Source organism: Entelurus aequoreus, linkage group LG03 (genome assembly GCF_033978785.1).
Source record: "Entelurus aequoreus isolate RoL-2023_Sb linkage group LG03, RoL_Eaeq_v1.1, whole genome shotgun sequence".
Taxonomy (NCBI): domain Eukaryota; kingdom Metazoa; phylum Chordata; class Actinopteri; order Syngnathiformes; family Syngnathidae; genus Entelurus; species Entelurus aequoreus.
Window position 1 is genome coordinate 76583524 of NC_084733.1, and position 27765 is coordinate 76611288.

Below are 27765 nucleotides of genomic sequence, written 5' to 3' on the forward strand. Positions count from 1 at the left end.
AGAAGCAGAGCTTATTTAATCCTACCCCTTTTCTTTACATAACAGTTGCTGAAACTTTTTTATTCACTTCCTGTTCTCAATTTATTCACAATAAACTCCATATGTAATCACAATAAAAATAAATAAATAAATAATAGTAAGAATTTAATAATAATAATTGGTGAAGAAAGTCATATTTCATATGATGAGATAAGTAAGATTACTTTAAGAATGAATGGATGAAATAAATTGAAAATGTTTGTCATGGTTCTTCTTCTTTGTACTTTGTAAACACTTTAAGTTTGAAGAGTTTCTTGAAGTGGATCATATTAGTACATTGTTTGATTGCTTTGCTTAATCCATTCCATAATTTAATTCCACATACTGATATACTGAAGGTCTTAAGTGTTGTACGTGTGTACAAATGTTTTAAATTACATTTTTCTCTAAGATTATATTTCTCCTCTTTTGTTGAGAAGAATTGTTGTATATTCTTGGGTAGCAGGTTATAGTTTGCTTTGTGCATAATTTTAGCTGTTTGCAAATTCACTATGTCGTGGAATTTCAGTATCTTTGATTCAATAAATAAAGGATTTGTATGTTCTCTATATCCAACATTATGTATTATTCTAACTGATCTTTTTTGTAACACCGTTAATGAATGAAGTGTACTTTTATAATTATTTCCCCATATTTCTACACAGTAGCTCAGATATGGTAACACTAGTGAGCAGTATAGACTATGAAGTGATTTTTTGTCTAGAACATGTTTTGCTTTATTCATTATTGACATGTTTCTTGCTACTTTATGTTGTATATTTTTTACGTGAGATTTCCAGTTCAATTTATCATCAATCATTATACCTAGAAATTTGGTTTAATTTACTCTTTCAATTTCTATTCCGTCTATTTGTATTTGTGTTTGACTTTCTCTTCTACTATTACCAAATAGCATTATTTTAGTTTTACTAAGATTCAACGATAGTCTGTTTTTGTCAAACCATCTTTTTAATTTGTTAATTTCTTCTGTTATTATTTGTATTATCTCCTGTGTGTTCTCTCCTGAACAAAACGCTGTTGTATCATCCGCAAATAATACTAACTTTAAATCTTTTGTAACTTTACAAATGTCATTTATATAGAGATTGAATAATTTAGGTCCTAATATTGATCCCTGAGGTACACCACAGGATATATTTAGCGTTGTAGACATGTGTTCGCCTAGCTTCACGTATTGTTTCCTGTTCAAATACAATTTATATAAAATTTGAATGCCTCTTTTCTATTTGGTAAATATCAACATTAACTTTTTCCACAGGCTAATAAATTTGAAAATAAAATAACAATGAATAAACCAACCATTCAGGACTTTAAACTGCTCAGTTTGCAACACACTGATCTAATCTGATGTGCCCAAGCCAGATACCTGGCATCTTTTCTTGGATGCTAGTTCATTAATATCAGGGCTCAGGCTTTGAGCTGAGGCAACCTTCATTATCAAACGAAGGTGTTCATCAGTCATTATATCTCGTAGTCCACTCTGACCACAGTCTTGGGGGTGTGCCTTAAAGGCACTGCCTTTAACGTCCTCTACGAGCTGTCGTCACGTCCGCTTTTCATCCATTCTAACAACGTGCCGGCCCAGTCACAAGTTATGTGCGGCTTCTGTACGCACACACACGTGAATGCAATGCATACTTGATCAACAGCGATACAGGTCACACTGAGTGTGGCCGTATAAACAACTTTAACACTGTTAGAAATATACGCCACACTGTGAATCCACACCAAACAAGAATGACAAACACATTTCGGGAGAACATCCGCACCGTAACACAACATAAACACAACAGAACAAATTCCCAGAACCCTTTGCAGCACTAACTCTTCCGGGACGCTACAAAATGCGTCCCGGTCCCCCCCCCCACACACACACACCTACACCTTGTAGCGTCCCGGAAGAGTTAGTGCTGCAAAGGGTTCTGGGTATTTGTTCTGTTGTTTATGTTGTGTTACGGTACGGATGTTTGTCATTCTTGTTTGGTGTGGGTTCACAGTGTGGCGTATATTTCTAACAGTGTTAAAGTTGTTTATACGGCCACCCTCAGTGTAACCTGTATCGCTGTTGATCAAGTATGCGTTGCATTCACATGTGTGTGCGTGCTAAAGCTGCACATATGTGTCTGGGCCAGCACTCGTTGGACTGGATGAAAAGCGGACATGACGATTTTCGGGAGGGGTACTGAAATTTGGGAGTCTCCCGGGAGCGTTGGCAAGTATGAGAATTAGCGGTGAATGCGGTGTTACCACGGTACCGCCACTGTATATAATCGGCGGGCCAGCTCTAGTGTTAATTTGATATGGCCTCAAGGGCCAAGTGAAATTACACGGCGGGCCAGAGTTTGACACCCATGTTTTGGAATATGAAAAAATGTTATATTGCGAGTGCACTAAACAATAATACAATCGCTCTTCAAACATTAAACCTGCTCTATTCAGGTGATTGGGTTTTGTGCCTTTTACCTGCATAAGGCGTACAGTTGAGGCCTGTAATTTGGAGCACAAGTGAAATCATTAGTCACTGTTGAAATGAGAAATGCATTCCTTTTAGTCCTTCATCCATGTTGTTTGAGGCTCGCTAAATGGCTTTTCCCTGAGGCTGAACAGCATTTCTTTGGGGCGGTATAGCTCAGTTGGGAGAGTTGCCGTGCCAGCAACTTGAGGGTTTCCAGGTTCGATTCCCACTTCTGCCAACCTAGTCACTGCCGTTGTGTCCTTGGGCAAGACACTTTACCCACCTGCTCCCAGTGCCACCCACACTGGTTTAAAAATGTAACTTAGATATTGGTATCACAATGAAAAGCGCTTTTAGTCACTAGAGAAAAGCGCTATATAAATACAATTCAATTCACTTCACTTCACTTCTTTGGAACTGACCAAAACAGGAGCTCCGGGAGAAAAACTGGAGTGCAATGGAAGCTCTGTCAGCCACCGAGTCCATGCTTCAAGGAAAACTCAGCAAAGCTGTCAAGGTTCGATACCTGATCCCAGTCTACTTCACTCTTTGCAATCTGATGCATCCGCCGTCAAATTTGCCTTTTCTATAATGCCATATTTGATCGTTATATTTTTCACCATCCATAACAAAGCTGCATACTCATTTAGCGCACTTGTCTTGTGATGCTTGGCCTCAATTTGACGATTGGCTGTGAGGCGAGCTTTTGAATAATGCGACTCATTTTAGGAATGTATTGCAGTATCTTAACAAATACTTCTAGATTCGCTTGTAGGCACGTTTTTTTTTAACCTCGACATGAGTGTGATGAGTGTGCAGTCAAACATTGACTGAGATTCATGGTCATCCCTTTGCTTGCTCCTATAATATCATTCATTAGCTGCATGTGTTTCCTCCATCTGTCCTGTCAATATATTGACTGTGCTTTTCATACAGTTTCAATACCATTGTGGCTTTTACGGTGGAACCTTAAAAGTCTAATAATTTGTTCCGTAGTGCTGGTCGACCTTCATTTTGTTCAAAAGAACAATTTTTCTCATAACTGTCACTATGACATACATGTTTAACACAGCTGTTTTTAAACAATGTTCCTACAGTGACTGTCAAACATATACAAAATAACTATAAAAACTATAGTCATATACTAAAACTTAAATAAAACTACCGCTTGATGTACAATAGATGTGTAGTGCAAGGAAACCTGTCTGCGTGAAACTTTAAATTGTGTACTCGCTATTAACTAAAGGGGACCTATGATGATTTTGATTTCCATTTCAAACTTCCTTGTGTTCCAGATAATACGTATTGGATATGCTTTTGTGTAAATGTTCCTTACATTTTGCTCCACGGTCACTTTTATAACTTGTTTTTTGAGTCTGTAAAAATGTTCAATTCCCAGATTACAGATGAATCCATGCCTAACACACCCCAAAGGTGTCTTTTGAAAACGTTCGCTGTTAAATATCTACAAACCCCGTTTCCATATGAGTTGGGAAATTGTTCGATGTAAATATAAACGGAATACAATGATTTGCAAATCCTTTTCGACCCATATTCAATAGAATGCACTACAAAGACAAGATATTTGATGTTCAAACTCATAAACTTTATTTTTTTTTTGCAAATAATAATTAACTTAGAATTTCATGGCTGCAACACGTGCCAAAGTAGTTGGGAAAGGGCATGTTCACCACTGTGTTACATGGCCTTTCCTTTTAACAACACTCGTTTGGGAACTGAGGAGACACATTTTTTAAACTTCTCAGGTGGAATTCTTTCCCATTCTTGCTTGATGTACAGCTTAAGTTGTTCAACAGTCCGGGGGTCTCCGTTGTGGTATTTTAGGCTTCATAATGTGCCACACATTTTCAATGGGAGACAGGTCTGGACTACAGGCAGGCCAGTCTAGTACCCGCACTCTTTTACTATGAAGCCACGTTGATGTAACACGTGGCTTGGCATTGTCTTGCTGAAATAAGCAGGGGCGTCCATGGTAACGTTGCTTGGATGGCAAGATATGTTGCTCCAAAACCTGTATGTACCTTTCATCATTAATGGCGCCTCCACAGATGCTGGCTTTTCAACTTTGCTTCTATAACAATCCGGATGGTTCTTTTCCTCTTTGGTCCGGAGGACACAACGTCCACAGTTTCCAAAAACAATTTGAAATGTGGACTCGTCCGACCACAGAACACTTTTCCACTTTGTATCAGTCCATCTTAGATGAGCTCAGGCCCAGCGAAGCCGGCGGCGTTTCTGGGTGTTGTTGATAAACGGTTTTCTCTTGCATAGGAGAGTTTTAACTTGCACTTACAGATGTAGCGACCAACTGTAGTTACTGACAGTGGGTTTCTGAAGTGTTCCTGAGCCCATGTGGTGATATCCTTTACACACTGATGTCACTTGTTGATGCAGTACAGCCTGAGGGATCAAAGGTCACAGGCTTAGCTGCTTACGTGCTGTGATTTCTCCAGATTCTCTGAACCCTTTGATGATATTACAGACCGTAGATGGTGAAATACCTAAATTCCTTGCAATAGCTGGTTGAGAAAGGTTTTTCTTAAACTGTTCAACAATTTGCTCACGCATTTGTTGACAAAGTGGTGACCCTTGCCCCATCCTTGTTTGTGAATGACTGAGCATGTCATGGAATCTACTTTCATACCCAATCATGGCACCCACCTGTTCCCAATTTGCCTGTTCACCGGTAGGATGTTCCAAATAAGTGTTTGATGAGCATTCCTCAACTTTATCAGTATTTATTGCCACCTTTCCCAACTTCTTTGTCACGTGTTGCTGGCATCAAATTCTAAAGTTAATGATTATTTGCAAAAAAAAAATGTTTATCAGTTTGAACATCAAATATGTTGTCTTTGTAGCATATTCAACTGCATATAGGTTGACAATGATTTGTAAATCATTGTATTCTGTTTATATTTACATCTAACACAATTTCCCAACTCGTATGGAAACGGGGTTTGTATATTGAAGTCGTCGTTGCAATTTTTTTACCTACACATGGTTAAAAAAGTAACTTCAGAACCATGATAAAGATTCACCTGGTCACATTAGGTTAAGCCCTCTCAATTTGTGGGGCTGGCACAGTTCGATGCTGTGGAAGTTGTGTGTGACCTCAGGGAACTTGCCTTTTTTTTGCCGCACTAGTACATGACGAAGTATATGCAGCGCTTGACTCCACTCTGTCTAGGGGGGGGGGGGACCAAGAAAGACCGGTGTGGTGTTTTTGTTCATATTAATAAGGATACAATGTTATGCAGAGGTGTACAAGGTACACCTGCACGCTCTACGATCAATTTAGAGTGTGCATAAAAAAGCTGTTTATAGCAGCATTTGTCACTGCATGTCACGTTGGTGTTATATGCACATGCCTTGATTAGATTAAAATAATACTTTAACTTAGCTTATTATTGTTTTCCTCATGGCCTGAAGCAGAGGGTGAGTAGTTCCTGAGAGCTTCCACCTCGCTGTGATGTCACAGCATAGCCAAACTGCAAAACCCCACAAAAACTGCAAAACCCCACAAACGGGGGCATCTAAAATTGCTTGCAAACTCATGCCAAAATGCACGAACCTAATGATTTGATACTTTGACATTGCTTAAAGGCCTACTGAAACCCACTACTACCGACCATGCAGTCTGATAGTTTATACATCAATGATGAAATCTTAACATTGCAACACATGCGAATACGGCCGGGTTAACTTATAAAGTGCAATTTTAAATTTCCCGCGACACTTCCGGTTGAAAACGTCTAGATATGATGTATGCGCGTGACGTCACGGAGAGAACGGAAGTATTCGGACCCCATTGGATCCAATACAAAAAAGCTCTGTTTTCATCCCAAAATTCCACAGTATTCTGGACAACAGTGTTGGTGAATCTTTTGCAATTTGTTTAATGAACAATGGAGACTGCAAAGAAGAAAGCTGTAGGTGGGATCGGTGTATTAGCGGCGGACCACAGCAACACAACCAGGAGGATTTTGAGATGGATAGCAGACGCGCTAGCCGCCGACCTCACCTTGACTTCCTCCGTCTCCGGGCCGCCGACCGCATCGGTGATCGGGTGAAGTCCTTTGTCGCTCCGTCGATCGCTGGAACGCAGGTGAGCACGGGTGTTGATGAGCAGATGATGGCTGGCCGGCGTAGGTGGAGAGCTAATGTTTTTAGCATAGCTCTGTGAGGTCCTGCTGCTAAGTTAGCTTCAATGGCGTCGTTAGCAACAGCATTGTTATGCTTCGACAGGCTGGAAAGCATTAACCGTGTATTTACATGTCCATGGTTTATTAGTATTGTTGATTTTCTGTCTATCCTTCCAGTCAGGGGTTTATTTATTTTGTTTCTATCTGCATTTGAGCTCGATGCTATCACGTTAGCTCCGTAGCTAAAGTGTTTCGCCGATGTATTGTCGTGGAGATAAAAGTCACTGTGAATGTCCATTTCGCGTTCTCGACTGTCATTTTCAAGAGGATATAGTATCCGAGGTGGTTTAAAATACAAATCCGTGATCCACAATAGAAAAAGGAGAAAGTGTGGAATGCAATGAGCCCTTTTACCTAAGTTACGGTCAGAGCGAAAAAAGGTACGTCCTGCACTGCACTCTAGTCCTACACTCTCACGTTCCTCATCCACGAATCTTTCATCCTCACTCAAATGAATGGGGTAATCGTTGCTTTCTCGGTCCGAATCTCTCTTGCTGCGTTGTAAACAATGGGAAAATGTGAGCAGCCCTTCCTCCTGTGACGTCACGCTACTTCCGGTATAGGCAAGGCTTTTTTTTTTATCAGCGACCAAAAGTTGCGACCTTTATCGTCGTTGTTCTCTACTAAATCCTTTCAGCAAAAATATGGCAAATATTGCGAAATGATCAAGTATGACACATAGAATGGATCTGCTATCCCCGTTTAAATAAAAAAAAATAATTTCAGTAGGCCTTTAACATGTGTCCAACATTATAACACTATTTAGAAGTCAATAAATACATAAAAACGTTTTTTTTTTTGTTTTTTTTTAAGGTCCCCTTTAAAAATCACCACCTGGTTTGTGTGCGATGTCTGGCATTTGTCATTTGAATTTTCAGGTTCCATTGTGTCTCGTATGATCATACTTGCCAACCCTCCCGAATTTTCCGGGAGACTCCCGAATTTCAGTGCCTCTCCCGGGACAACCTTTCTCCCGATTTCCAGCCGGACTTAAGGCACGCCCCCTCCAGGTCCGTGCGGACCTGAGTGAGGACAGCCTGTCGTCACGTCCGCTCTTTACTTCATACTTCAGAACCGACTCCCACAATTGCCGTCAGGTTGCGCAATACAACGTAAACCGTTGGCCAACCAAAAAGTTACTTTTTGGTTGGCCAACGGTTTAAAAAGTAACCTTAGTGTTCTGTGGTTACTTTTTGGTTGGCCAACAGTTTAAAAAGTAACCACAGAACACTATAGTGTTCTGTGGTTACTTTTCGGTTGGCCAACGGTTTAAAAATTGGTTGGCCAACGATTTACGTTGTATTGCGCACCCTGACTGCAAGTGTGGGAGGCGGTTCTGAAGTATGAAGTAAAGAGACGTAACTTCATCACCGCCTGGTTATTGACTCCAACCCAGAATAGTACACTGCACATACCTACGCTCTTTCAAAGGCTGTGCTACTGGCTACAAAGCATTGCTTTTTCAAATACAACAACGAGTAGAGAGGAGTGTTATGTGTGTATATGTGTAAATAAATGAACACTGAAATTCAAGTATTTATTTTAGTTATATATATATATATATATATATATATATATATATCTAGAATTCACTGAAAGTCAAGTATTTATTTTATTTATATATATGGATGTATGTATGTGTGTGTATATATATATATATATATATATATATATATATATATATATATATATATATATATATATATATATATATATATATATATATATAAGAAATACTTGAATTTAAGTGAATTCTAGCTATAAATATGCCCCGCCCCCTCAAATCTCCCGAATTTGAGGTCTCAAGGTTGGCAAGCATGTGTATGATGTGCAAGTAAATGCATTTGCTTGCTTGCATGATTTCACATGTCGAAAGATGATTCCAATATGTTGAAAGATGATTCCAATATGTTTTCCGTTGTGTGATTGTGCATACTTTTACTGTTGCAAGGACGGGTATATGCTGAACCACAAGCACTGCAGCTGCACCTCTGCCACGTTTTTAGTACACCTATTCAATAGACAACCTGCTCTCAGGGAGCTCCTTTGCAGCTGCTCCACAATGGCATGGCTTGTAGTGACACCGTATGTTAATGTGTATGATTGTGAAGGTGTCATACATTCTCCCTTAAGGCCACTGAGTGACAGTGTATGATGCTGCTTTATTGTTAGGGTGATTGCAGATCTTTGTATCAACTAACACTTTAAATGTTTTTTTTCTTTAATGTCACTTCAAATAAAAATGCTTTCATATTTTTATAGGTGGTTTAAAATCTGACACTTGGAGTAGGGCTGAGGTTTGTAACCTATTCCCTCAAGATGCCCAGTGAGTAGAGAAGGGATAGCATTAGAGCCATTTGATTGTAACATTTTGAGGATATGCCAGGGTACCTTTTACATTTCTGTCAAGTACGTGCGCCTTTTGGTGAGTGTAGTGTTAAAACCGAGAAAAGCAATCATTTTATGCATTTCCGAACAATATACAAATGTTTTGATCATGCCAAAAGACTTGTAATCACATGATCAAAAGATTTCAGTTTTGGTCTCCATTTTCCCTTCTGTCTCGTGACTTTTAGGAGAACCAGGCGACACTGGCATTGTCTGAGGCGGAATGTCGCAACTTTCTGCACAGGCTTTTGCCCAATGTGCCTGTGCCCAAAGAGCAGGTAAGAGTACTTTTTAACACTTTAAATCAGCATTTATATACATTTCTCCATCTCTCCTCTGCTTTTCTTTAGAATCATCAGGAGTGGCTCTGCAGTTTTGAGCGGAATGTCACTGAAAGTTCAGCTGCACAATCTCCCCCTGCATCAGGGGACATTGAGGTAGATGCGAAACAAAAATATCAAGTATTGTTTTAAAAAAGACGAGTGCTACAAAAGCTTGTATCCTGCCAGGAACTATCTGAAAAGTTGAAAGAGGCAGAGGAAGCCCAAAGGATTCTACATGTAGACTGTGAGACATATAAGAAGGTTTTGGCAGAGACGGTAAGTTCGGAGTTTGGTGTTATTAATAAGCATGTCAACGGTGCGTGACTCAACTGCTGTTCTTGCAATATCCAAAGGAGGGCATCCTACAGCGCCTTCAGAATAGCGTAGAGCAGGAAGAGTCTAGATGGAAGGTGATGGTGGAGCTATCGCAAGTTGAGCTCAGAGAGGTGAGATAGACTTTTATCAGGAGATGCAGCTACAGTCTTCGCTGCATTTAGTTGCATTATTCTTTCTCTTCTTACTCAAGATGAGCCAGAAAGTCACAACTCTTGAGCAGGAGATCAAGCGACTAAATGATGCAGCAGAGTTGGAAAATGTCAGTCCTTTTTTCATTGTACCTCTACTCAATTCCTTGCTGATATATTGTGTTTGCATGGGTGGCGCTGCTATTGTCAATGTATGCTTCTCAATCTCTTTCAGCTGAGAAGAGAAAAGCAGCACTTAGAGTCTGAGCTGGAAAGGGCTGAGCGGGAGAGTGCCACATACGTGACTGAGGTCCGAGAGGTGAGAAAGAAAAATGTTAAGCTTCAGACCATAGCATTCATCTCCTAGATGCACAACGATTGCGTGGCTGTTATTTGAGACTGTACAAATGCTTCGTGTCTGGAGTATTTTTGAACTGTAACTCCAACCGAACTAACTTTAGAGTCCACGTTTGGCTGTTTCACACTGAACATGATCCTGTGTGTCATTAGTGCACCAACAGCATTCTGGTGTAGGTGCCTCACCACATCACTGGCCATTCTGTTGACTGGACCCCCCAGTAAACACATTCTCTCAAACTTAAATTTCAGCTCAAAGATCTATTGACTGAATTGCAGACCAGACTTGATGGCTCTTATACAGAAGCTATCAGGCAGAATGAGGAGCTGAATTTGGTAAGCGTTACTCACCCTCTTACGGCTCCTTTTTAAATGAACACTTCTCTATCATGCTCAGGTTAGGTTCTTCTGCATAATTGTAGGTCATCATTCATACCCTCACTAGCTTCCTTACTCACTATGATGCTGCAGTGTGTCCCACAATAATATTAAGACAAGTGTGTGTGTTGTCAGTACAGTGGTACCTTAGGATACGAGGAGGGATGGGCATCAAAACCCAGTTTTAGCACCGGTGCCAACATAAACGGTAGTAACCACTTATTTCGGTGCTAAATGAATGCAGGCTCAGCCACCTTCTAACAAGGTTTTGGCAATTATATTGTCCAAGTAACATCTTGTAAGTAGTGTAGGGTCTTAACAGAAGCCCACAAAGTGTGACGCCTTTTCTAAGCTTTATTGTTGGCATTAACACGCCAATACAGTACAGAGCTAGCCAGTAACACAAATAGGACAACACAGTGACACGACTTCCTCATTATGCATCAATCACAGTAACAGTATGGCGGGTGAGATTGCATTCACAAACTACTGAAATTATAAGTATCAACAAGCAAGTCGTTTTTTGTACATTCTCTGTTCTGTATTTCTGCATTAATCATAATTTGTTATGGATTTTATTTCTTAGTTTTGAATGTATTATTTAATTTAAATAACGGAAATATTTGAATTTCTAGTGGTATTATGAGTATCCCAAGTTTTGCGGGAAACCAGATATGTCTTGGCTAATAACGGTATGCTGTGGGTTGCAAACAAAATTTGGGGTTACGAGCCTCTCATCGTTAGTTGGTGTAGCAAATACTCACAGTGAACACCACTTGTGGGGGTGGGGCGTGGTCAATATGGTATCATATAATTTGCATCACTCAGGAGTCGAGAAATTGGCACCGTAGCCGCCATATTCTTTTGAAAAGTTTGTTGTGTTGCGTTGTCGTGCGTCAGAGAAGCCCACGTAAACACTGAGCCAATGAGAATGCCCTGTACTGTGCCCATCAGGCGCAGAGGAAAGCAAACGGCCATAACAAAGGCACATCAAAAGACATTGGTATGGCGGTATTGTCTCAAATATATATATTTTTTAAATATACAGGTATTAACTATAATACCGGTATATCACCCAGTCTTATACATACATTTAAAAACAAATCTGTGTTAATGATTATATTTTCTTATATAGTTTTGCTCTATTTTTTAATTGTTGCTGCTAATTGTACGATGTATCACAGGCTGCACTTTGAGAATTTTCTGGCGACCTCGCCAATCCTTTTAGTGACTTTTTCTGCCAACTGTCACACTCGCATGACATCACACTTGCTTTGCGCTGCTGCTCCAGCTGGACTTACCCTCCTTGAAAGAGCGCCATTGTCCTCTTAATATTTGCACATTGCACAAAAATTGCTGTTCGTGGGTATATTCTAGATTATGTTAAAGTATGTCCACGTCGTAAACATGCTGCCTCCGTCCCACACAATCGCGTGCGTTTTGGTTACATCACAACGTCCTGTTTCAGCAGTGCAGTTTCAGTGATCAGTCTTTTTTGGGGTGACCAAGTCTTTGGTGTATCAGTAGTCAGTAGTGCGTAAATAATTGTCTGAATGTATCCATTTTCACCTTAAAACCCCTCATTTTTAAGGTGTGGTGGCTTTTAGTTTTCTGTGGCTAGGCACCACGATCACTTACATGTAGGGGAAACCCTGGTCTTACTCGTTAAAATTAGCTTATAGCTGGAGGTCGACATAATTTTATTTTCCAACTATTATGACAAAAGAAGTGAGCGTGAAGGAGAGCACTAAGAAAAAGCAGATGATATTCCTTGATTTAAAAGACAGAAAATATGACCAAACTTGTAGCCAACTTGGTGAAGAAGTGGTTCTGGCATAGCATTGCTAGTCTGCAGAAGGAGTTGATTACGCCAGCCAATTACGTTAAATAATATGTAAACAGTGGACATTTATTCATGAAAATATGGAGAAGCTGCAAATGGTGTGTTTGATGAAGTTAAGGTAGATGTCCATTCCAAAGTAAATGCTGTATGTTATCATTTCATTACTTCATTAAATCACTGTAGGTTATATTGTTTTTGCATAGTCAAAAACTGCGCATGCTTGTGGAGGTGTTTTGCACACTTCTACACCTTGCTTTTTTGGCAGTGGTAATGCACCTTTCCAGGGCTTGTGGAGATGCGCTGCATGTTTGGAGCTCTGCTCCTGTGGTAATAACTTGGCCTTTGGTGACCGCTTGTATTTGAATACCGAGTCGATGCATAAGAAAGGAAAACGTCCTGTCTTTTACATTTAATGCCTATCATTGGGAATTTGGATCTGAGCTGAACGGTCCGTACCAAAAAATGTGAATACCAATACATTTACAGTTGCCTAGGAGGGCCCAAATACTCGCTAAATATTGCAATAAAGTCGCTAAGTTGGCAGCACCGATACCTCCTGCTTATTCTCTGGCATGCAAGGTGTGTTACTATGCGTACTTCCATCTAGGTAGTGCCAAATCTGTTGGTGGTGGTCAAAATGTATTTGTTGCGGGCCCACACAAATAAGTGAATGTATGGGAACACTGAGCTGAGTATAGGGTCAGTGTCGCGGTTTCTATTTAGGAGCTATAAATGAGGGACAAGCGGTAGAAAATGGATGGAAATATGACAAATGAGAGGCTATTAATGGTGACTCACCCTTATTCACATTTACATTATTAACATAGCTAGCACAGCAGCTGTAGTATATCATCATGTAGTGGTGTTCTCTAATAAATAGCTTAGTAAGTCAACTTTTGTTCCTTTCGCAGTTTAACCAAGTCATTTTACTTAATAGTTTAGGTTTCACACTATCATTCTATCCTTGACTCTTTTTGTCTTGCCACCTCTGTTTTACCTTTGTCTGGAAATGTATGTAATATTTAAGAAGTGTTGATCTTGTTAGTCAAACAACCAGTTTAAAAAGTACAGAGAGCTGATAGTTGGCACATGAGTCCATAAAACCAGTTTCAACTTTAGTTTCAGTAGAGCTTGTTTGTGAATGCTATAATCATACTGTGTTCTTGTTGTGGAGACAGCGCTTTTGCGTTTAACGGTTATCGTGTTTGAAAGCTGTCAACATCATTGTTAGTGCAGCTGATGAGACATGTGCAACATGGTAATAATGTCACACCAACAGAACCATTGTTGTTTCTCTCGAGAATTATTTTTCGAAATACTGTAATTCAAGCTCTTCTCATGCTCAGATGTGGTGTAGGGACATTTTCATCATACAATATTGAATGACTTTGTTTTTGTCTTGCAGCTGAAGACCCAGCTAACCAAGACCTTGTCCAAGCTCGAGGCCGAAGAGAATGAGAGGCAACAGGTTGCTGGTGATCTTTATAAGGTAATATTGTATTTCAAAAGGCTAATATAATTTTAGTGGAGGTTGAACTTTTCGCATCTTTTTGACACTTTTTTGGTTAAAATGTATTGTTTTGTATCCCAGGCACAGCAATCTCTGGACCTGATCCATGGGGAGCTCTCGAAGGTGACGGACCATGCTGATGACATTATAGAGAACAGCAGTCTGTCATCACAAAAAGTATGTGTAGATATTATGAATTATTTTTATTACAGCATTAATATTATTATTATATTTTCTTTTAGCAGTGCCCTCACTTTAGAATTCCAATTTAATCATAAATTTCAATGTGCATATTTTTCCGCAAAAAGATTTAATGGAGCATCATGATCAGAAAAGTGATGTTGTAATGAAGCTCCTCAAATTATCCCATCAAATTTCTGTCATTTCTGTATTGCGCTCACATCCACTAAGGGGCACATATCTGTGACAAAGATCATTTTTGTTCAAATTTCAAAAAAATAAATATTCCCCTAGCAAATAATAGAAATAGTCAGGGTCAAACTGTTACTATCATAAAACCTTTTATGACCAGTACAATATATTTTAAGTAGCATTGTATCATGATTACGCTAGAGTACACAAGTCCTAATAAAAAATTATAATACAACTTTGAAGTAGTGAGGTGTAACTTTGTTAGATGAATAACCATCACCCATGTTACATTTTTACTTTTGTGAAATAATAATAATCTCTGTTGGTAAAACATTAAAACAAATTTGAAAACGACGAAGGATGTGGCATCATGCTTGATCGTGTTCCTTTTGATAAAACTGTTGCATAATAGCCAAAAGAAACTAAACTTACTGACTTAATATGATGCTAAATTTATGTGACTCTGGAAGCCTAGATTTTCCAACATATTTTGGCCTGAATAATTTTTTTGCGTCCAGGAGCCAGCTTGCGTTACACCAGTTTACTCCTCCCCCTTTAAAGCTTCCTGTGTGGCTTGACGCACACCCCAAAAAAACTCTAACCTCACGTGTGACTATGAATGTCTATCGACATTTTTTCAATTCTGATCTGATCTCGATACCAGTATTGACTGATACAGATGCTGTTCAGTTTGCTTTAATATTATCATCATCATCATTATTCATTTCAATTAGGCTTTAAACGCTCTTTACAGACAAGTGTACTTATGAACTTATACCTGGATATCGCAATAGGCAACTATAGTTAAGTAGGAAGTCTGGTTGGTTAGATTTAACGGTGCCCAAAATAACTGGCTGCAAACTTTGGAATGGATTCCTGAGACACAATGAAACACGAAGGCGAGCAGAGCCGGCATAACTTGTGGAGTCATTGGAACAGACAACATTGTATGTATGGGAAATAGCATGTTGCATCTGGATTTTACGATTCGTACTATTACGCTGATATCTGCCCCCGATACTGGATTGGATAAGCCCCATCCCTAGTCATGACGACACAGACTGTGAAGGCTGTGATTGGTCCGCTTTTGGTTCATTATTTCCTGTGTTTTTTTTTAGTCGTTCAAAGGGCGTACAGCTTCCCTTCAAGTGGGGCTAGGCGCCCAACTGGATCATCAAACTTTTTCTGACGTTCTAAAGTATTTGAAATGCTCTTTAAGATCAATACTTGTCATGATCTTCACCAGGATTGTATATTCCCTCTGCTCCTCTCTTGTGGCATGTATAGCCATCTTTACCATCGTTTCTTTATTTCACTGCTTTGCAAAGCCAGCAGGTAGAGCAGTTTTTCTTCTTTGTCGACAGTGTAGGAAGCCATGCCAGAAAAATGTTAAACGAGGATTGTAAAAAATACAATGGTGACGGTAGTTACTATCTATGCTCAGTTGAAATTGTTATTTGTTAATTTGCTGTATCTATTTACTGGTTGTTATGAATTGTTACACAATGGAACTTCGAGTCACAAACTTAACTGGTTCTTGAACATGGTTCGTAAATTGAAAAGTTTGTATAGTGAAGCAAAGTTCCCCATAAGAAACAATGTAAATATTAATATTGGGTTCCAGTCTCGACAGAAAGTTGAGGTTTGTACACTTCGAACACAATATAATAAAGTGTTAAACAGTATTGTATAGCAAACAAACATAAGGGGTGATAGATCAACTTTCTATTTCAAAACAAGCAGTACTGTGCTGTATCCGTTGCTCAGCCATCACACGTACGTACGTACGCGCGCGCACACTCGCACACACAAGCCACTACGGTGCCCTTCCATACGATCCGAAATCCTTAACTTTGACAACCATATTGCTACAATAATTAAAAAAATTTTTTAAAGTGTTATTCACCCACATTGACATGGAGCTGAATGAAAAGAGCAAACACACAATGGGAGAGAGAAAGGCTGAATGGCCGAAGCATTCTTACACAGAGACATGCTACGCACACAGAGGCATTCTTAGGCTGATCCAAAAGTTTGTAAATCAAAAAGTTTGCAAATAGAGGGCTTGATGACTGAGGTTCGATTGTGTATATACAGGTAAAAGCCAGTAAATTAGAATATTTTGAAAAACTTGATTTATTTCAGTAATTGCATTCAAAAGGTGTAACTTGTACATTATATTTATTCATTGCACACAGACTGATGCATTCAAATGTTTATTTCATTTAATTTTGATGATTTGAAGTGGCAACAAATGAAAATCCAAAATTCCGTGTGTCACAAAATTAGAATATTACTTAAGGCTAATACAAAAAAGGGATTTTTAGAAATGTTGGCCAACTGAAAAGTATGAAAATGAAAAATATGAGCATGTACAATACTCAATACTTGGTTGGAGCTCCTTTTGCCTCAATTACTGCGTTAATGCGGCGTGGCATGGAGTCGATGAGTTTCTGGCACTGCTCAGGTGTTATGAGAGCCCAGGTTGCTCTGATAGTGGCCTTCAACTCTTCTGCGTTTTTGGGTCTGGCATTCTGCATCTTCCTTTTCACAATACCCCACAGATTTTCTATGGGGCTAAGGTCAGGGGAGTTGGCGGGCCAATTTAGAACAGAAATACCATGGTCCGTAAACCAGGCACGGGTAGATTTTGCGCTGTGTGCAGGCGCCAAGTCCTGTTGGAACTTGAAATCTCCATCTCCATAGAGCAGGTCAGCAGCAGGAAGCATGAAGTGCTCTAAAACTTGCTGGTAGACGGCTGCGTTGACCCTGGATCTCAGGAAACAGAGTGGACCGACACCAGCAGATGACATGGCACCCCAAACCATCACTGATGGTGGAAACGAAAGCAAATTTTGCATTTCCTTTGGAAATCGAGGTCCCAGAGTCTGGAGGAAGACAGGAGAGGCACAGGATCCACGTTGCCTGAAGTCTAGTGTAAAGTTTCCACCATCAGTGATGGTTTGGGGTGCCATGTCATCTGCTGGTGTCGGTCCACTCTGTTTCCTGAGATCCAGGGTCAACGCAGCCGTCTACCAGCAAGTTTTAGAGCACTTCATGCTTCCTGCTGCTGACCTGCTCTATGGAGATGGAGATTTCAAGTTCCAACAGGACTTGGCGCCTGCACACAGCGCAAAATCTACCCGTGCCTGGTTTACGGACCATGGTATTTCTGTTCTAAATTGGCCCGCCAACTCCCCTGACCTTAGCCCCATAGAAAATCTGTGGGGTATTGTGAAAAGGAAGATGCAGAATGCCAGACCCAAAAACGCAGAAGAGTTGAAGGCCACTATCAGAGCAACCTGGGCTCTCATAACACCTGAGCAGTGCCAGAAACTCATCGACTCCATGCCACGCCGCATTAACGCAGTAATTGAGGCAAAAGGAGCTCCAACCAAGTATTGAGTATTGTACATGCTCATATTTTTCATTTTCATACTTTTCAGTTGGCCAACATTTCTAAAAATCCCTTTCTTTGTATTAGCCTTAAGTAATATTCTAATTTTGTGACACACGGAATTTTGGATTTTCATTTGTTGCCACTTCAAATCATCAAATTAAATGAAATAAACATTTGAATGCATCAGTCTGTGTGCAATGAATAAATATAATGTACAAGTTACACCTTTTGAATGCAATTACTGAAATAAATCAAGTTTTTCAAAATATTCTAATTTACAGGCTTTTACCTGTATATATATTATAGGACTCGCTTAGTTTCTTTGTTTGACACATTTACATGCAATGAAGTCTAAAACAGTCATTTTGGGTTGACTAGGAAAACATAGACAGAAAGGAGAAGATGACTGCAGGACTTAACCAGACAGTCCGTGAAGTGCAGCAGCTGCTACGAAGTGTCAGCCAACAGCTCACCAAGGAAGCGGTAAGACCTCTTCTCCTGCCTATTATTGTTTAACCTGCCATTTAAATATTTGGATTGTGCTGATTTCCATTTCTCCCATTTGTCTGTCATCCAGGAGGCTGACAGAGACCTGTCAAAGGTATAGCGAGCAGAGGAGAGATGCTCTCGCAGCCATCCTGACTGCACTGCAAGGACATCACAACCACCATCACAGCACACAATGACGACGTCAAACAACGGAACAGGCTGAGATTTACTGTTTATACCAAACACTCCCACCACATTCCTCTTCAGCAGCAGCATTGCAAGTTTTTTTCTGATCTTATTAACTGCATCCAGCATAATCTGTTCAATCTGTGTGGCAACCATTCTTCATGTATTTCAGTGATATCCTTCTCGATACTGCGGTTGTTTACTTGTCACAACAGGGCAGTGATTAAAAAAAACAACTAAGTAGTTTTTTTGTCTTTATATCTTAAATTAAAGAGTATGTATTGTTTTAATGTATCTGCTGAGTTATGTCACGTTGATCTATTAGCCTCCCCACCACTTCTAAATACATAAATGCACCTCTTTTCCATAATTTAGTCACTACAATGTACTGCAATTCCTAAAGAGAAGGGAGGCTGTCAGGTCAACCGTGTAGAGGTTTTAATTCTACTGTAACAACTTAAAGAAAATGTGTCCCATATCATCGGTGATCAACACTTGCTATATTGTTGCTGAGTTCATTAACACTGAAGTTTGTTCTTTTTGTAACAGGTGGTGTTAATAAAAGGGATGCTTGATGAATCTGCCCATTGTTGTTGCTCTTCTTTCTCTCTGCCTATGCCACAAGAGGGCATCACACGCCTTTAACAAGTTCAATCAATCAAATCAATCAATCAATTCCTTTATTGTCATTGTCATAATAACACTTAAGTCATACATGTCAACGAGATTTTGTTTGAGCTTTGTCCAGTTCAAGTTCAACAGGACAATAGTATTTGTCTTCTAGTTATGTACTGCAGATCACTTCTGAATACATAACAATAATTGTTTAAGTCAGCTTTTATAACAAGTTGACAGAGCAGTGCTTCCCCTCCCCCTCGACATTGTGCTGGAAAATGTCAAAACCATACTTTTCTTCTCAGCACACTGAAAGGGTGTCGAGTAAACAAGCCAAAGTCTGCAGCGGACAATTGGAGTAAATGCTGTAAGCTGTGCGTGTATTGTGGACGTCGGGACAATGCTGCTCCCTTAAGTGTATACAGTATGTTCCATTTTTTCTTTGGAATGTTTTAATTTTGTTTCACCCCTTCCAGGTCTATTTTTGTTCAGAATCGACCCACTGTTGGTGTTCCAACAACAGTACTGTTGTGTTAGGGTGGAGAGTGTTGTACTGGGATCAGGGTGTAAGCAACATGGGATCAGCACATTCTTCACATTCTCACACAGTGTCACGCTGCAGTCAGCTGATTGTAGCCCTGTCTTTTGCCTTCATGGAAAACTCTAGAAGGAGAAGGAACTGGATGTTACGTTATGAATGTCACATTGTTGCCTAATAGGTGTGTCACTGTGAGGTCATTCAAGCTTACCAAATTACAATGGGACAATTCCTCCTTCAGTACTGCTAGACTTCGCTGGCTTTCTTTGTCACACGCTTACTGATACTTACTGGTAGTCTCATGTCACCAGTGTTCACCCTCAATTACGCAATGTAGCTGGTTGCACTATAGGCCCTCTGGCTCAAACATTTGGCTCCTCCTCCTGCCTTCACAGATCTGCAGTCACATACAGCCAGTGCACATTCAGCAAAGCAAGTCCCCTCCCTGCATCTGCTCTCCATCAGTGTGGTATGTGCGGGAGCTTTGATCAACACACACGTGGGAGGGCAAGTAGGCAGACAGAAAAGACTGTCGTGGTCTCTTTCACAGACAATGGCAAGTAGAAAATGGGGACAAAAGAGCTGTAAATGATGATCATTGGCAGCCCCCTTAAGGCCTAAATCATTGTACAAGATGCCGAGGCTGCCTTTTTGATAACGTTAATGGACAACTACTGTATCTAACAAGGAAAATGGAAAAGCATGAGCAAGGGGCCATCTGGTTTTTGTAATTGAACACCTTTTCAAAGAGGAGGCAATAATTGTTGGAAGGCTGTGGGTGTAAAGGAGCAATGGCACCTCCAGCCATGCAAGCTCTTGTGAAAACAAGGTGCATGGGCCATAAAGTGCAGACAAGCCTTCCAAAGTTTTAATGGGGTTCATTCATCAGACAGGCGTGACAAGTAGTCATGTGGAATGTTACAAGGGGCACCACTAAAGTATCATTTTCTCAAAGTAGCAGTGTTATGTGTTCATCAAATCCATAAGGTTTAAAGAATGTTGCCTCAAAAGTCTTTTTTTAAAAAAATAAAAAATATAAAAAAACTCGTCTCCAAGGGGCAAGAAAAGGCAGAAGCAAGTAGACAATGTAAATAATGCCATTGTAACCAAGACCAGAACACAGTCATCACAGAATTTGGACAAAAATGTGTTTCAAAATGTTACCATATTTCTATTTTGTAATAGGGAAATACAATAATAAATAATGTGTAATAAGTGATTAAAGAAACAAAGACAGCCTGTGTAACTGAAAGTATGAGTATCAAAATGTCGAGTGTCCAAAGTGTGGCCCACGGGCCATTGTCATTTATGTGCATAAACAGCACAAATGAGGAAAAAAGCACAAGTGAAAGATAAGAGGAATAGATTAATAGAACTGACAATATGGCTCCCTGCATACCTTGTGTTTTTTGTATAAAGCATTCAGTATACACTGTGTACACATTTAAATAAGTGTGTGTGTGGTATACACTTATATACACACACATGTGTATACATATATCATCTGGACAAATTTCTTATTGTATTAAAATTCATATTTTGAGGTAAATCTACCCCTTTTTTTACATGTGGGGCCAAGGGTCGAAAAAACATGTATTTGACACTGAAATGTTTATTTAACTGCTTATACAGAAATATGCTCATTATGTCCTTTCAAAAAGCACCAGATTGTACTCATTGTTTACATAACATAAACCGAGAGTCGCCTATCAAGTGAGGGGTGGTACAGGGCTACATGTAAGGTTTATATTCAAATATATGGTGTAATATTTTTATATAAGTGTTAACTGTGTGGTATAAAACCTTAATATGGCACACAAATACAATACGTGCCGTACTTTGGTCGAAACCACCTCTTTTAAAAATAGTCTGCAAGCGGTTCCCCCCTGTCCAAGTGAAGAACAAGCCAATGGTACATTCCGGCCGTGCTCCTGGCTGTTTTTGTATCCGCTTCAGAGCACGTTCAACCGCCAACTAAGTTACGTTTTTGCCATGTCACAGAAAACAAGCAAAGAGGTTACGTATGTTTGATGAAGAACGGATACTCGCTAGCGTCTTAAGACAGTTCGTGGGACAAACGATATGAACTAAGAGCGTGTTGGGGGGGTTTTATTCGAAGGCGGTGTGTGGCTATATTTGTGCTGCTGGTGCTTTTGGGTCCGTGAACGCCGCACTGTGAAGCTACAAGCCTCATGTTTTCGTCCAGCCAAGAGGAGCACTGCGCCCCTTCCAAAGACCCTGTTCAATACGGCGAGCTGGTCGTGTTGGGGTGAGTTTTAATTCTTCTGTTTCATCAACACTACGTAGGTATTGTTTAACTCCACTGGCAGCGCGATGCTAAACGCTATATAGACGGAGGAAGTTTCCCAAACAGTGCTATTGCGTAGCTAACTTATCTCGCAACTTTTCTAATAATATACATTTTTCTCAAAGTAAACATGACGTGTAATTGTGGGGATTATGTGTTTATGATGTCACGCGATCACGCTACTCGTGGAATGGGACACGTGCACACTTACAGGTACTGCGTACCTTTGAGGTTCTGTTCTTGCTCCATACGCCACTGGTGGCGTGGAATGGAATCGGGGCGAAACATGCTGATGACATGGAGATGGACTGGAGTTTATTCCACCAAAACGACTTTAGTTATGCCTCGCTTCCCACCTCAAAAGTAGGATGCATGGGGTTTTAGGAATTCAGAAGTGGATGGAGGTGACCCCCTCCCCAACTCCTGTGGTCCTTCCCATTTTCTTGCATGGTAACTTCTCTACAACACACATCAGAACATAAAGATAAGCACTGTTGTATTTCAAAGGTGCAGTCACACTCATTCTTGGTGCTGTTTATACGCACTAAGGGTGTTTGCACTGCTCGTACACTTTGGTCAAGTGTGAACACAGTCCTTACCAAACCTGAGTGAAAAGGGGGTCTGAAACCTGAAAAGTTACAGGCACCAACTGAATCCTGTCAGTACTACCGGTTACCGATTCACGTAATATCAAACGGTACCATGTTTGGATACCTTTTTTGTTGCACTTGACATGTCACGTCCAGTTGCAGAATCGGGACCGGCTTAAACACTTGACGGAAAACAAGCAAGTCATGCACTCAGAGCAGACTCAGTCGGATTGCCTCTACGTAATGTTACATGTTTTTCATGCCGACAAAGCAAGAAGGCGGTGTTCAAAGTACAGCAAGTATCCACTTTTCAAAATGTGCTAGCTCAATGCTAATTCACATTGGATTTGCCATATATAGCTGGGACATACTACCGATTAGCATTAGCAATTTAAACTCTTCTAAATTTGTAATAAAAAATAGAGATTGACCGATACAGATTTTTCAGGGCCAATACCGATTATTAGCATTCAAAGAGGCTGGTAACCAATATTTGCAGCCCATATTCATTTGCAGTAAGTTATTAATAAACATGAATAGGATGTGTCAGTAAACAGCTTGACAAGGATTTACCGTAATTTCCGGACTATAAGCCCGCTACTTTTTCCCCCGTTCTGGTCCCTGCGGCTTATACAAGGGTGCGGCTTATTTACGGCCTGTTCTTCTCCGACACAGACGAAGAGGATTTTGGTGGTTTTAGTACGCAGGAGGAAGACGATGACGCAATGATTAAAGACTGACTTTTCAAATACCGGTAGGCTGGTTATTTTGATAACGTACAGGCGAGCACTTTGTATTACTTTGCACCGTTGTATTATTTGTACTCTGCACGAATGCTGTTCGCCATGTCAAAGATGTGAAAGTTTGATTGAATGATTGAAAGATTTATTGTTAATAAATGGGGCGCTTTGCGTTCCCAAACAGTCATCTCTGTCCCGACAATTCCCTCCGTGGGTAGCAGGAACCCCTATATACTACGGTAATTACACATCAAAACCCTGCGGTCTTATAGTCGGGTGCGGCTTATAATGGAGCGCAATCTGTATTTTCCCCTAAATTTAGCTGGTGCGGCTTATAGTCAGGTGCGGCTTATAGTCCGGAAATTACGGTAAGTAGTTTTTTGACATTATTTTTGAGGACCAAACAACGGGGGATTTAACAAACACCATCATTACGAGTGTCTAATTCTGCGGGTCAGAAGAGCATCAACGTTTGCATTTCAAAATATGGGAAATCTCCTTCGTAAAATTGGTAAAAATATGGGATTTCCCGACATCACTATAACTCGCCATCTACTCAATTTCATACAATTTTATAGCAGTTTGTACATGTAATATATTGTAAGGTTTCCTCGTGAAGAACCCTTAAATATTGCAAACTTTTCTGGGTGTCTTCATGTAGCTCAGCGATTCTCAAACTAATGGTACACGGGTTCCATCTAGTAGTACGCCAAAGAATCACTTAATATTTAAATACAGTGTTACTGTTCAGAATGTTACAATGGCAAACAATATTAAATATACTTGTGAAATAAAACTTCTGCCATGTTTTTAATGAAAAATTAGGCCTACTAAGCTACTGTATTTTTAATGTTAGTCATTATAGTGATACATGGAGAGGCAGGTTTTTTCTAACGTTTTACTTTGTAAAAAAGTTTGAGAAGCAATGACGTAGGTTATAGATGAGACATTTTTCAAGCAGGCTCACAAAATTTTGTTCCAGAAAGTATAAGAATGATGCCTCCTCTTTATATATTAAGTGTATTTGTCAATATGTAAGCGATGCAGTGGAAAAAAAGCAACTCTTCACATGGAGGGCAAACAGTGTTTGAGCAGTACTTGTAACCATCTACTTCACTAATTAAAAAAAAATCTAAATACTGGTATCATATGTGTTGTCATATATTATATATTCTGTTGCAGTTGTAAAAAAAAAAGTGATACTGATAAAAAGAGACCGATAAGATGCACATTACAATCAGCTGTTGTGTAACAGACACAATACTTAACAGTTTAAAAGACTTTGTGTGCCTAAAAAAAAGGAAAGAATGTAGGCCAAGACTACTTCCTGGCTATGGGGGGTACAAAATATTATAATAGTGATAATTTAACTAAATAATTGTTTACACTAGAAGTCCCAGCATTTTTCTGTCTACCTAGAAGACCCAGAGAGGGGTCATTTGGCCCGACGCTTTTCCCGAATACACTAATCACTCATTTTGTTATGGTAATGAGGCTGTTAGGGGCAGTTTGTCTAGGTAGACAGAAAAATTATACATGTGGGAAATGCCGAAAGGAGCAATGGCAGTGCCAGGATTGTGAGTGACTGCTCAAATGTATGTCAGTCACGTTTACATGGACATGGTTTTTCATTCTTTGTAAATATGCTTTTTTCTTTGTAAATTTTTTTTTTTAAACTATTTTTGGCACACAAAAATAACAATTGCTTCTGCAACAACCCTCCACACCAAAACTGGGAAAACAGTTGCTTTTTCATTCTTTGTAAATATGTTTTGTTTTGTATTTTTTTTAACAATAAATGTCAGAGTGTTGATCCCTTCATTCTGTTGATCCTTGCAAAAACACACACAACCTACCTCAGAACTAAAGCTTGAGCTGTAAGGTCCCCTCCCCCACACAGGCTCAAGTGGCCCCCTGCCGTGTGCCACTAACAGCCACATTTTCATAACAAAAGGAGTGTCCACAGGGGGGACTAGGGGTCAAATGACCCTCTTGTGTGTTTTCTAGGTAAAAATGTCAATTGACCCTTCTCTGGGACTTCGCGTGTTAACAGGCACCTATTTTACGCAGTCGCCTGCCTGTGTTTTTTGAAAAACATTTTTGTTCTAGTAATATAAAGTATGTTGTACTTTTCGTTTATTTAATTGAACATTTTTCAGTATAGTCACAATCTTTTTTATCTTTTGTGATTTGGTTTAGAAAAGTCCCACAGATCAACTGCCATATTGTGATTCATGTGGTTAAAGTTGAGTACCAAGTATGGTTTGTTGACCAATAAAGGGCTACACATCTGTTTGTTTGCTGTAACCTTAAGGTTTCTGGGTTACCTGTTTAGCACACTCATTGTTTATGTTCTTTGTTTGTTTGTTTTTTTTGTTTTGCTTAGTTGTTGTTTTTTTTGTTGTTGGTTTTTTGTTTGTTTGTTTTTTGTTTGCTCCATGCTTTTTTAACCTGTAAAGCACTTTGGTGCAATCTAAACAGTTGTTGAAAATGTGCTATATAAATAAAGTTGACTTGACTTGACTTGACTTGACGTGCAGTACTTTTCCGGTCAGAACAATTCTCAATACAAAGTCTCAAACGGTAGAAATTATGACTACATATAAAGGCTATACTATTCTGTTTTGTCAATTAACCATATATTTATCGCTTTAAATTGTATTGTTTGGTGCACACAACAGACAAAGAGGTTGATGAAGACTTGCTCAAAGAGGCTAGCGTACACTTTTTGCATTATTACAGGCCTCTCAGGCTAAAATGGCTACTGAAGCACAGGTTAGGGACACAAATAATTGAATTGCCAGACCACTGATCCTGACTAAACTTGCCCAATTCATTCTGCTTGCAAAAATGTTATATAACGGTTTTTACCACATTTAATCTGTTTGGATATGCCTCATTCACAGCTATGAGTACAAACTTTGTACTGTGTTTATCTAAACATATTGTGGATCCCTCCCCTGTTCCTTCTGTATTTGTGCAGTAGTTAAATTATGTAAGCAAACAAGTTATTTTTATAAGGCATGGAGGGCATCTGAAGATGGTAAAAATGTGTTGTATCATCACCGAGTACCCTGACCAATAATATGTCTTTGGTCTTGTATGATATCAAGTTTATGAATGGTGTAATATGAAGTTATGACAGAGATGTTTTGTATCTCGTTCCACCTCCCACACACCTCGGTCGGAAGCTGAGTAAGTAGGACAAAAAGTGCTACCCCCGGAGGACCGTCTGGCATATTTGAAGTTGATACTTTTTCATCTTTTCTGTGACACAAAGACGCACGTTTGGCGGCTGTATAATCACAACATGTGACGACACCTTCCATCCCATTGATAGCAAAACTGGAGGCAGACAAGCGACCTGACAACGTGGAACAAAGGTTGTTTGAGCAGCAGCTCCCTCGGTGATTTGTCTCCATGACGGCGATGACTAGTTCGCTTGCCAGTCTCTTGACTGCACCGACTCAACCGGTGCTGGTCGGCGAGGGGGGCCGGCTGTGTGGGCATCCTGGAAATGAAAGGATGGATTGATCAGGGCTCAGCTTCCTCTGTCCATTGTGGCAGGGAGACTGGGCCTATTGATTGAGCTTTGTGCGTCTCTCCCATTAAGAGCTACTCTGTCAAGGAAGTGTACAAATCAACTTGGGGACATCTCTGGCGCTGATTGTGGAGATGCCCTTTTGGAGCTGGTGTCTTTTTTTACTTTTTATCGGGACTGCAGTAATGTTAAGACTGTAATTGACCTAATACTGCAACTCTTGTGCAAGCTCATCTCAATCATATGGATTCTCCACGCCTTGGCAGCTTGAGTCAGTTGACTCATTTAACTCACTGTGCCCTTAGGCTGACTCATCTAGCAATGTCCTGTCAGAGATTTGTTTCTCTAGTTTAGATTGAGCTGCCTTAGATGCAAATGAGGCTCTGGCCTCCTGTGTACATCATTTGACCTTAAGTGCCACCTTTGTTTACCCTTCCAGATGGATAACGGTTGTAACTACACAGCACATCTCACTGCCTGGATGCAACATCCCTCCATGTTAGCATAAGGGGTTGTTTACACAAGACGAGAAACACTGTTGTGTGGGACGATTGTTGACAAGTTTTGGTTTGAAAAAGGGTATCAAAGTGGGTGTTTTTCTAAACTAAAGTGTTACTGTTTCCATCTAATCTAGGGATTCACTATGACATTCACTTAAGTAATTGATCCTGAAATTATGTAAAGTGTGTGGAATTGGTTATAGCCAGAAGATGCACTTTCTTAAATCAGACCATGACCTCATTTTTTTCGAGTCTACGTTGAGCTACATCTATGCAGACCTCATTTCCTGGCAGCAATTTTCTGCCTAATATGACACTAGCATCAAAACAGGAGCTTATATTGTTCAATCAACATATCGACCATTATTCCCCATAATCGATCAATGATATTTAGTCAAATGCACATGCTTAGTCTAAACACTTAAATGGTAGCCTGTAATAACAGAGTGGTTTTATGTGCTCAGTCTGGAATGTGACAGGAGGTATGTGACGGTGAAAACATGAAT

At 39.9% G+C, this 27765-nt stretch overlaps 2 protein-coding genes across 6 annotated transcripts in view; both read left to right on the plus strand.

Annotated features, from left to right (window-relative positions):
* LOC133646880 (kinectin-like) overlaps nt 1–19011 on the plus strand; it is a 44298-nt gene extending 25287 nt beyond the window's left edge. For 2 of the 5 annotated variants that reach the window (XM_062042757.1, XM_062042758.1), the window contains exons 25-36: nt 2925–3011; nt 9294–9383; nt 9456–9542; nt 9615–9704; nt 9782–9874; nt 9955–10023; nt 10128–10211; nt 10502–10585; nt 13876–13959; nt 14062–14157; nt 18131–18235; nt 18330–19011. In XM_062042757.1, coding sequence (XP_061898741.1) covers nt 2925–3011; nt 9294–9383; nt 9456–9542; nt 9615–9704; nt 9782–9874; nt 9955–10023; nt 10128–10211; nt 10502–10585; nt 13876–13959; nt 14062–14157; nt 18131–18235; nt 18330–18359 — 999 coding nt within the window. In that variant the 3' untranslated portion in view covers nt 18360–19011. The remainder of the gene's footprint in view (nt 1–2924; nt 3012–9293; nt 9384–9455; nt 9543–9614; nt 9705–9781; nt 9875–9954; nt 10024–10127; nt 10212–10501; nt 10586–13875; nt 13960–14061; nt 14158–18130; nt 18236–18329) is intronic. The other 3 variants (XM_062042759.1, XM_062042761.1, XM_062042760.1) reach the window with 2 other exon arrangements.
* Nucleotides 19012–21482: 2471 nt separating this feature from the next.
* The window catches only part of LOC133646881 (E3 ubiquitin-protein ligase pellino homolog 2-like), a 38313-nt gene continuing 32030 nt past the window's right edge, over nt 21483–27765 (plus strand). The window contains exon 1 of the mRNA XM_062042763.1: nt 21483–21849. Within this exon, the coding sequence (XP_061898747.1) occupies nt 21773–21849 (77 nt within the window). The 5' untranslated portion in view covers nt 21483–21772. The remainder of the gene's footprint in view (nt 21850–27765) is intronic.